Raw genomic sequence first — 12082 nt, forward strand, 5'->3', positions numbered from 1 at the left:
AATCTTACTTTGGTCAGCGGGCCTAAATTCTTCAGCTTCATCTTCAATAATAGCATTACGGAATGCAGAGGATCCTGGTACAGAGTAGCCAAAGTCAATAACATCCAGTGTTTCCACATCACTCATTGTTGATGGTACTCTGGCATCAGCAATTAATCTTTCTAAACCAATTGCCAGCCTGGTCTCAGTAACGTTTCCAGCAGCAGGTGAAGGGACACGATCCTAAAAGTGAATAAACTTCAAAATCATGGCTGACAATTATCTTCAGGAGCCACATGTAACCCAACATGTTATATGGCACTGCTCATTTCTACAACTTAACTGGCAAACTTTAAACTGACCACATAACTATTGAATTTAAATATAGTTTGAACAGAAGGGACTTCTCTGGGGAAGATCATATGAAATAAGAGTAGCCATTTGGCCTACCAAGCCTGCTCTGCCATTCAATAAGATCATGGATGATCTGATTGTGGCCTTAACGCCACTTTCTTGCTTATGCTCCATAACCCCGAACTCCCTTGTAGATCAAATATCTGTAATTCAGCCTTGAATATATTCAATGACCCATCCTCCATTGCTCTCCAGGGAAGACAATTCCACAGGCTAAAGGCCCTTAAAAAAAAAACTCATCTCCATCTTAAATGGGAGATCCCTCATTTTTGAGTTGTCTGCCCTGGTTTGAGAATTTCTCACAAGCAGATGCATCCTCTCAGCATCTACCCTGTTAAGCCCTTTCAAAATCTTGTGTTTCAATAAGATCACCTCTCATTCTTCTAGCCTGCTCAGTCTTTCCTCATAAGGCAACCCCTTCATTTTAGGAATCAGCCAAGTGAACCTCTGAACAGCTTCCAATACCAAAACTGTACATGGTACTCCAGGTACAGTATTAGCAGTACTGTTGTAGCAGAGTTCCCTACTTTTATACGTCACTCCCCTTGCAATAAATGCTAACATCCCATTTACCTTCTTAATTCCTTGCTGTACCTACATGCTAACTTAATGATTCATATGGAGGATACCCAGATCCCTCTGTACTGCAGCATTTAGTAGTCTCATTTAAATAATATTCCGCTTTTCATTCTTCCTGCCAAAGTGCACAATCTCATTTTCCCACGTTACATTCCCATCTGCCAATTTTTTTGCCCACTCAACTTATATCCCTTTGCAGACTTTGTATCCTCCTCACAACTTGTTTTCGTATCTTTGCATTGTCAGCAAATTTGGCTACAATACAGTCTTCATCCAATCATAACACTAGTTGAGTCCCCAGCACTGATCATTGTGGCACTTCGCTAGTTCAGTTTGTCATGCATTAGTATACTTCAATCCATGAAGCTGCAAAAAGTGGCACACCAAGTGTGTGCTGGAGATTCTGAAATTATTTTTACCTACCTGCGATAAAGGAATCGCTGAGACTTCCATCATGGGTTTAACTTTGCAAGTGCTCCTGTGAATATTGAAATGAAAAAATTTAGGAGACAAAGCAATGGTCAATTTGGTAAGAAGTGGGGAAAGGGGGGGCTCAAAGTTGGAAATTTCCATTTTTGGAATGAGAAAAGGTGGAAAAAGGGGGTCATAACTTATATCAACAACAGAATCACACAGTGCAAAAGAGGCCCTTTGGCCCATCAAGTCTGCACCTGACCTACCTACCTAATCCCATTTACCAGCACTTGGCCCATAGCCTTGAATGTTATAACGTGCCAAGTGCTCATCCAGGTACCTTTTAAAGGATGTGAGGCAACCCGCCTCCACCACCCTCCCAGGCAGTGCATTCCAGACCGTCACCACCCTCTGGGTAAAAAAGCTTTTCCTCACATCCTCCCACCCCCGCACCCCATCAAACATCCTGCCCCTCACCTTGAGGTTATGTCCCCTCGTGACTGACCCTTCAAGGGGAACAGCTGCTCCCTATCCACGCCCCTCAATCTTGTACACCTCAATCAGGTCGCCTCTCAGTCTTCTCTGCTCCAACTAAAACAACCCAAGTCTATCCAACCTCTCTTCATAACTTAAATGTTTCATCCCAGGCAACATCCTGGTGAATCTCCTCTGCACCCCCTCCAGTGCAATCACATCCTTCCTATAATGTGGCGACCAGAACTGCACACAGTACTCCAGCTGTGGCCTCACCAAGGTTCTATACAACTCCAACATGACCTCCCTACTTTTGTAATCTATGCCTCGATTGATAAAGGCAAGTGTCCCATATGCCTTTTTCACCATCCCACTAACATGCCCCTCCGCCTTCAGAGATCTATGGACACACACACACACCAAGGTCCCTTTATTCCTCAGAACTTCCTAGTGTCATTCCATTCATTGAATACTTCCTTGTCAAATTACTCCTTCCAAAGTGTATCACCTCACACTTTTCAGGGTTAAATTCCATCTGCCACTTATCTGCCCATTTGACCATCCCGTCCATATCTTCCTGTAGCCCAACACACTCAACCTCACTGTTAACCACCCGGCCAATCTTTGTGTCATCCGCAAATTTACTAATCCTACCCCCCCCACATAGTCATCCATGTCATTTATATAAATGACAAATAATAGGGGACCCAGCACAGATTCTTGTGGTACGCCACTGGACACTGGCTTCCAGTCACTAAAGCAGCCTTCTATCATCGCCCTCTGCCTCCTACAACTAAGCCAATTTTGAATCCACCTTATCAAATTACCCTGTGTCCCATGTGTCTTTGCTTTCTTTATAAGTCTCCCATGTGGGACCTTGTGAAAGGCTTTGCTGAAATCCATATAAACTAAATCAACTGCACAACCTTCATCTACACACCTGGTCACCTCCTCAAAAATTCAATCAAATTTGTTAGGCATGACCTCCCTCTGACAAAGCCATGCTGACAACCCTGATCAAACCTTGCCTCTCCAAGTGGAGATAGATTTTCTCCTTCAGAAGTTTTCCCCAATAGTTTCCCTACCACTGACGTGAGACTCACTGGTCTGTAGTTCCCTGACTTATCTCTACAACCCTTCTTAAATAGCGGAACCACGTTAGCTGTTCTCCAGTCCTCTGGCACCTCCCCCATGGCCAGAGAGGAATTAAAGATTTGGCTCCTTGCCTCCCTCAGCAGTCTGGGACACAAATCATCCAGACCTGGAGATTTATCCACTTTTAAGCCTGCCAACACCACCTCCAATACCTTGTCACTCCCAGACACAGGTGGGAAATCTAATCATAAGCACTAAATGGGAGCAAGAGCACAGGAAAAGCAATTTTTAGTATCATGCATGGCCACAACCACCAATTTTAAAAATTACAATATTTAGGACTCAGGGACAGCTTACATGGGGATGGCTCAACTCTGGAGCAAAGAATAGGAAGCTCCTCAACAGCAAAAAATATTAATGGACTTGCTGGAAATTCTCTCCCTCTTTCCATAGAGGCAAAAATGTTAATATTTGCACACTGGCAGCAAACAAAACATAACAACTCGTGCAAAACTCAAGACAGGAATCGGGGAATTGGAGGTGGAACATTACTTTTAATGGCAGGTGCTAGTCTAAATATTAACCATCTTAGTCAGGATTATTGATTCTATTTCCCATGGTTTTAACTGGCAGGGTATTTTCCTAGGCTGAATTCAAATTCTACGAAGATATTCCAACTTCAGTATGCATAAAATAAAATCATTTTTGCAGGTCAACCAAGGGGAAAATTGTGGTGGCGCTATGTTAATATCACTGGACTAGTAATGCAGAGGCCTAGGCTAATGCTCTGGGAATGCTTTTGAATCCCATGGCAGCTGGCGGAATTTAAATTCAATTAATTAATTCTGGAAATTAAAAAAAGTTAGTCTCAGTAATCACAACCATGAAACTATTAATTGTTAAAAACTCAAATGGTTCACCAATGTCCTTTAGGGAAGGAAATTTGCTGTCCTTTCCTGGTCTAGCCTATATGTGTCTCCAGACCCACAGCAATGTGGTTGACTCTCAATTGCCCTCTGAAATGGCCTTGCAAGCAATTTAAGGCAATTAAGGATGGACAACAAATGCTGGCCTTTCCAGTGACACCCACATCTCAAAGGAATAAGAAAAACTAAAAACAAAAGCTTCTTTATTCCTTCTCTAGTTGCTTAACTTATACTGATTAAAATAGAAAAAATACTGTTAGAATTCATTCTGTGGCTCTGGGCATCATTGGCAAGGTCAACATTCCAACCTGATTTTCTCTTGAATAGGTGGTAAAAGTGAGATGCACTCAAATGCTTGCAGCCTGTGGTGGAAGTACTTCCAGTGTTGTCAAGTAGTAGCTCTAGGTTTTGACCATGACCAGGAAGGAACAGTAATTTAGTGAACTTGGTGTTCTCTTACACAGTACCCAAACGTTATCAGGAATACAGCCTTCCTTTATCCTTGTCAGTTTCTAAGAAACCAAGTGCCACAAAACAGATCTCAGGATGTTAAGCAGGCATCAATTGTTACCTTTGCAAAAGATCTAGACTTGAAAACGGACAAGGTATTCAAAGCCTATTCCCCAAGAGTGATTAAATCAATCCGCAGGCAAAAGTTAGAAAACTAGGCCCGCTACACAAGGTTAAATACAACTCTAAAGCCACAAAGGATGTAGTGGTCTCCATTCGCAATCTCAGACCACAAGGCCTACATGAGGTGGATAACTTCAATGGAGCAGAAGGACAATGCAGGAGTGCAGTTTAGGATTAGACACCCATTCACAAAACATGCAGAGACACAGGCGTGAATAGCTTAACAGTAGGTTCAATTGACATTAGAGGCCAAACTTCTACACATGCAGTGCCTTAATCATATGTCTCAGGGGGCAGGGGGAGGAAACAGTAGCCTAATGGTAACATTACTGGACTAGTAATCCAGAGGGCCCAGCCAAAAGCTTCAGAGACACCAGTTTAGATGTCACCATGACAGCTGGGGCCATTTAAAGTTAAATAAATCTGGAATAAAATACTACAGATAGTCTCAGTAATAAAAATCCATCTGGTTCACTAATGTTTCCAAGGAAGGAAATCAGCTGATCTTACCCCTGCCTGGCCTACATGACGCCAGATCCATAATAGTAACTGCGAGTCTATGATTGCAACTATTTCACTGTAATGGCTAAGTGACAAGGTTGTTAGTGTCTGGCATTCTCTACTCCAGAGGGTATTGGAAGCTGGGTCATTGAATATATTTAAGGCTGGGTTAGACAAATTTTTGATCTAAGGGACTGGAGGTTAGAGGGAGAAGGGAAGAAATCAGCAGGGAAGGAGTCAAGGAAACAATCGGATCAACCTTGACCTTATTCAATGGTGGAGAAGGCTTGGGGGGCTGAATGGCCTCTTCCTACTCCTATTTTATGATCCCATAATGCTTAACTGCCCTCTGAAATGGCATGGCAAGTCATTCAGTTGTATCAAACTGCTACAGGGGAAAAAAATGCTGTGGTGCAACAACACATCGCAGTGATTCAAGGTGACTCACCACCACCTTCAAGGGCAATAAACGCTGGCATTGTCAGCAATCGCCACATTCTCTGAACAAAAAAATGTAATAGTAACCATTAATTTCCAGATTAGAGAATGAATTGGTGCAAGGCCATGAAGAAAGTCAACTTCACAATCCTGCAGAATGCATTTAAAAAGTCTAAAGGATTGTACCCACAACCTTAACTGCTGATATCCAAGTGTGCCACTAAATGTCCTATGAGTGAAAATTGTTTCAGTTCCACTGGTAGTGAATATGTCAGATCTAGGATCTAACTTAAATGTGCACTGCTAATGATGATAATGGAGGAGGAAGAGGGACACATAGAAAGAGTAGGCCATTCAGCCCTTCGAGCCTGCTCCGCCATTCATTATGATCATGGCTAATTATCCAACTCAATAGCCTGCTCCCGCTTTCTCCCCATATCCCTTAATCCCTTTCGCCCCAAGAGTTATATCTAACTCCTTCTTGAAAACATACAATGTTTCAACCTCAACTACTTTCTGTGGTAGCGAATTCCACAGGCTCACCGCTCTCTGGGTGAAGAAATTTCTCCTCATTTGAGTCCTAAATGGTCTACTCCGTATCCTCAGACTGTGAACCCTGGTCCTGGGATCCCCCACCATCGGGAACATCCTTCCTGCATCTACCCTGTCTAGTCCTGTTAGAATTTTATAGGTTTCTATAAGAATGTCATTCTTCTGAACTCCAGCGAATATAATTCTAATCGACTCAATGTCTCCTCATATGTCAGTCCCGCCATCCCAGGAATCAGTCTGGTAAACCTTCGCTGCACTCCCTCTATACCAAGAATATCCTTCCTCAGATAAGACCAAAACTGCACACAATATTCCAAGTGTGGTCTCACCAAGGCCCTGTATAATTGCAGCAAGACATCCCTGCTCCTGTACTCGAATCCTCTTGCTATGAAGGCTCACATACCATTTGCCTTCTTTACCACCTGCTGCACCTGCATGCTTACCTTCAGCGACTGGTGTACGAGGACACCCAGGTCTCGTTGTACATTCCCCTCTCTCAATTTATAGCCATTCAGATAATAATCTGCCTTCCTGTTTTTGCTAACAAAGCGGGTAACCTCAAATTTATCCACATTATACTGCATCTGCCATGCATTTGCCCACTCACTCAGCTTGTCCAAATCACACTGAAGCATCTCTGCATCCTCCTCACATCTCACCCTCCCATCCAGCTTTGTGTCATCTGCAAATTTGGAGATATTACATTTAGTTCCCTCATCTAAATCATTAATATATATTGTGAATAACTGGGGTCCCAGCACCGATCCCTGCGGTACCCAACTAGCAACTGCCTGCCATTCGGAAAAAGACCTGTTTATTCCCACTATTTGTTTCCTGTCTGCCAATCAGTTTTCTATCCATCTCAATACACTATCCCCAATCCCATGCTCTTTAATTTTACACGCAAATCTCTTAAGTGGGACTGTGTCAAAAGCCTTCTGAAAGTCCAAATAAACACATCCACTGACTCCCCCTCATCAACTCCACTAGTTACATTCTTGAAAAATTCCAGTAGATTTGTCAAGCATAATTTCCCTTTTGTAAATCCATGCTGACTCTGTCCAATTTTACCACTGCTTTCCAAGTGCTCAGCTATTAAATCTTTTATAATGGACTCTAGAATTTTCCCCATTACTGACATCAGGCTGACTGGTCTATAATTCCCTGTTTTCTCTCTACCTCCCTTTTTAAATAGTGGGGTTACATTAGCTACCCTCCAATCTGTAGGAACTGTTCCCGAGTCCAAAGAACTCAGAAGATGACCACCAATGCATCCACTATTTCTGGAGCCACTTCCTTAAGTACTCTGGGATGTAGATTCAGGCCCTGGGGATTTATCGGCCTTCAATCCCATCAATTTCTCCAACACCATTGCCCTACTAATACTGATTTCTTTCAGTTCCTCCCTCTCACTAAACCCTGTGTTCCCCAACATTTCTGGTGTGCTATTTGTGTCTTCCTTTGTGAAGACAGAACCAAAATACGTATTTAGTTGGTCAGCCATTTCTTTGTTCCCCATTATAAATTCCCATTTCAGACTGTAAGGGACCTACATTTGTCTTCACCAATCCTTTTCTCTTCACATACCTATAGAAACTTTTACAGTCAGTTTTTATGTTTCCCGCAAGCTTACTCTCGTACTCTATTTTCCCCTTCTTAATCAATCCCTTGGCCCTCCTTTGCTGAATTCTAAACTGCTCCCAATCCTCAGGGCTGTGGGATTTTTTTAAGCCAATTTGTATGCCTCTTCCTTGGATCTAATACTATCTCTAATTTCCCTTGTAAGCCATGGTTTGGCCACCTTTCCTATTTCACTTTTGCGCCAGACAGGAATAAACAATTGTTGCAGTTCACCCATGCGCTCTTTGAACATTTGCTATTGCCTATCCACCGTCATCCCTTTAAGTAACGTTTCCCAATCCATCATAGCCAACACGGGTCTCATACCATCGTAGTTTCCTTTATTAAGATTCAGGACCCTAGTCTCAGAATCAACTAAATCACTCTCCATCTTGATGAAGAATTCTATCATATTATGGTCGCTCATCCCCAAGGGGCCTCGCACAACTAGATTGCCAATTATTCCTTTCTCATTATACAATACCCAGTCCAGGATGGCCTGTTCTCTAGTTGGTTCCTCAACGTATTGGTCCAGAAAACCACCCCATATACACTCCAGGAATTCCTCCTCTACGGTATTGCTGCTAATTTGATTTGTCCAATCTATATGCAGATTAAAGTCACCCATAATTACAGATGTTCCTTTATTGTATGTGTCTCTAATTTCCTGTTTAATGCCATTCCCAACATCACCACTACAGTTTGGGGGTCTACATACAACCCCCACTAACGTTTTTTGCCCCTTAGTGTTTCTCAGCTCTACCCATGCAGATTCCACATCGTTGGAGCTAATATCTTTCCTCACTATTGCATTCATCTCCTCTTTAACCAGCAATGCAACTCCACCACCTTTTCCTTTTTGTCTGTCCTTCCTAAATCCTGAATACCCCTGGATGTTCATTTTCCATCCCTCGTCACCCTGCAGCCATGTTTCCGTAATCCCGACTAAATCATAGCTGTTTACATCTATTTGCGTGGTTAATTAATCCATTTTATTGTGAATGCTCCTTGCGTTAAGGCACAAAGCCTTAATGCTTGTCTTTTTAACATTACTTGTCCCGTTCGCACTATTTTTCACTCAGGCTCCGTTTGATTCTTGCCCTTGATTTCTCTGCCTATCACTTTTCTTATTCCCCTTTCTGTCTTTTGTTCTTGTCCTTGATTCCCCTTCCTCTGACTCCTTGCATAGGTTTCCATCCTCCTGTCATTTTAGTTTAAATGCTCCCCAACCATTCTAGCAAATATTCCCCCTAGGACATCAGTCCCGGTCCTGCTCAGGTGTAACCCGTCCAGTTTGTACTGGTCCCACCTCCCCAAGAACCAGTCCCAATGTCCCAGGAAAGGAGGGGATCTTGGCAGCAAGGAGAGAAAGTACATTTAGGAAATTATTTCTACTTAAATTTATGCATATTTTATATCAATCTACTCACTTTTTGGAAGGTTGCTTGACAGTCGTAGTAGGAACTTCATTAATGTTAATTGTCTCAGCAAAACCTGTTGGCTCCTGTACCTCATCCATTTCTTTTATATTAGGCTCCATATTTTCTACTGAATCTGATCTACACAGACCATCAGAATTGGGTGCTGGCAGTTTAGATGAACTGGAAGAATTACCAATTTTAGAACCTTCATCTGGCCTCTGCAGCTGATCCATTTCTTTTGCATTAGGCTCCACATCATCTACTGAAACTGGTGTACACAGTCCATCAGAATTGGTTGTTGGTAATTTAGATGAACTGGAAGAATTACCAATTTTAGAACCTTCATCTGGCCTCTGCAGCTGATCCATTTCTTTTGCATTAGGCTCCACATCATCTACTGAAACTGGTGTACACAGTCCATCAGAATTGGTTGTTGGTAATTTAGATGAACTGGAAGAATTACCAATTTTAGAACCTTCATCTGGCCTCTGCAGCTGATCCATTTCTTTTGCATTAGGCTCCACATCATCTACTGAATCTGGTGTACACAGTCCATCAGAATTGGTTGTTGGTAATTTAGATGAACTGGGAGAATTACCAATTTTAGAGCCTCCACCAAAAGGATTAAAATTTGGGTCATCCAGTTTGTCCCACTCAATGTTGTACGCCATCTTCGGGACTAAAGCATCATCAGAACCAGTTTTCGCATTCTGCTTTGCAGCTTCCTTAGTCTGCTTTTCTGATCTGCCATGTATCATCTTCTTTGTAGTCACACCTGGCTTTTTAAGCTGCAACTGGCCTCCTGGTCTGTTCCCCAACTGTTTTGGTGGGGGCTTCTCACCTTCAACACAACCATTGTTGAATTCAATCTCCAACCTCACTGGTTGCATTAAGTCAACATCTTTTGCATCTTGAGACAATTGATCATGCCCAGGTGGCGCATTGGGAAGTTTTGGCCCTCCTGTTTGGAATGGGGTAATAAAGTCAATATTGTTAGAATCAAGATTGTGAGTGTCTTTTGGGTGAAGTTGTGAAATTTGCATCTTTTTCTGACTTGCACTATGATCCACCTTCTCAAGACAGTCTTCCTCATAGTTGGATGATGTCTGTGATATGATCACCTCACAGTTCTGTTCAATGTTGTTTTGACTTTCCACCTGTTGGAAATCTTTTGATACACTTGCACCATGGTCTGCATTGCTGTTGGAGGGAGTGACTTTTGACAGATGTGTAGTTTTGTTAGGCAGTGTTTGGTCATTCACTGAGAAAATCTCAGTATGTTGTTCCAGACAGTCAAGCTCCGTGTCAGTCAATTTCTTTGCCGGAGAGTTTAAGATCTTGGACACACCCTGAAAAGGGTTTATTGCATTGAGCATATCAAAATCAAGCGTATATGTTCCTCTGGACGAAATATGCTCCTCATCCCCAAGTCCAACATCATTGGCAGTAGTTTGTTTGGCCCCTGACAAATAAAATTATAATTCCAACAGTCAGTCACCATTGTGCTACACCCAGTTGTTCAGAAAAAAGTCTGCAAATTAATGTCAATGTCTTAGTGTATTCCAAAATCTAATCTTCAATTTTGTTTTTGCCAAACACCCAAAAACAAAAAGTTGAAGCCAGTTTTAAGAAGGAATTTATAGTACAACAGAAGTGAAATCCGTGTCAAGTAAATTGAAATCAAAGATTGGCAGGCAACAATAGGATGCTTTTAAAAAGATGGTTAGGTACTGTCAAAAGTACATTCTCACACAGGGGAAAACAAGTGGGGCAATCAAACCAGAGCTCCCTGGATTGAGAGTGTGTAGGATGAAGCAGGAAAGGGACTTATGGCCGTTGTCAGGTTGATAAGCGAGAACCACGATGACTATAGAGACTTCAGAGGGGAAGTGAAAAAGGAATTGGAAAAACAAAGCAAAGCATGAGAAGAAACTGGCAACTGAAAAAAAAGTCTTGGATATTGGTTTATATGGCTAAAGGGTAGTAAGAGAAAGGAATAGAATCGATTAGAGATTCAGATGGGAACCACAAGAGGCAGTGCGCATGGTTCAGGTACTAAATGAATACTAAGGTAGTATTTTCTTCCTGAGCAGAGACAGGTGCAAAGACACTGAAAAAGGAAGCATTTGAAACAATTGACGAGTTACAATTTGACAGGCAATATTAGAAACACTAACTATACTTAAAAGTCGATAAGTCAACAGGATTGGATAGAATGCATCCAAGGATGTTGTGTACATGGATTTTAGCAAGGCATTTGACAAGGTCCCACATGGCAGATTGGTCAGGAAAGTAAAAGCCTGAGGGATTCAGGGTAATGTGACAAACTGGATAAAAGGTTGGCTTTGTAACAGGAAACAAAGAGTAATGGTCGATGGTTGCCCTTGCGAATGGAAAGTTGTCTCAAGTGGTGTTCCACAGGGCTTGGTGTTGGGACCCTTGCTGTTTGTTATATATTAACGATTTGGACGTGAACGTTGGGGGCACGATTGGGAAATTTGCAGGTGACACAAAGATTGGCCAAGTAGTGGATAGTATAGAGGATAGCCATAATCTCCAAAACGATGTAGATGGGTTGGTGGAGTGGGCGATAAAGTGGCAAATGGATTTTAACACAGAGAAGTGTGAGGTCATACATTTAGGGAGGTCAAACAGTTACAGGGATTACAAAATAAATGGGAATATACCAAGAGGGGTAGATGAAGTGAGAGATCTTGGCGTACAAGTACACAGGTCCCTGAAGGCAGCAGTTCAAGCATACAAGGTTGTAAAGAAGGCATATGGAATGCTCTCCTTCATTCCTTCATTGGCAGAGGTATAGAATATAAAAGTAAGGATATAATGTTGGAATTGTATAAAACACTGGTGAGGCCACAACTGGAGTATTGTGTGCAGTTCTGGTCACCACATTACAGGAAGAACGTAATAGTTCTGGAGAGTGCAGAGGTGGTTTACAAAAATTTTGCCACGGTTAGAAAAGTGTAGCTACAAGGAGAGATTGGATAGGTTGGGGTTATTTTCCTTAGAACAAAGAAG

General features: G+C 42.2%; 1 protein-coding gene across 1 annotated transcript in view; it reads right to left on the bottom strand.

Annotated features, from left to right (window-relative positions):
- LOC144687374 (transforming acidic coiled-coil-containing protein 3-like) overlaps positions 1 to 12082 on the bottom strand; it is a 53921-nt gene that overhangs the window by 25660 nt on the left and 16179 nt on the right. Inside the window, exons 5-7 of the mRNA XM_078553417.1 lie at positions 9056 to 10508; positions 1396 to 1450; positions 9 to 222 (exon numbers count right to left, since the gene is read on the bottom strand). Of these exons, the coding sequence (XP_078409543.1) occupies positions 9 to 222; positions 1396 to 1450; positions 9056 to 10508 (1722 nt within the window). The remainder of the gene's footprint in view (positions 1 to 8; positions 223 to 1395; positions 1451 to 9055; positions 10509 to 12082) is intronic.

The sequence above is a fragment of the Cetorhinus maximus genome, chromosome 1 (genome assembly GCF_964194155.1).
Source record: "Cetorhinus maximus chromosome 1, sCetMax3.hap1.1, whole genome shotgun sequence".
In the NCBI taxonomy this organism is placed as follows: domain Eukaryota; kingdom Metazoa; phylum Chordata; class Chondrichthyes; order Lamniformes; family Cetorhinidae; genus Cetorhinus; species Cetorhinus maximus.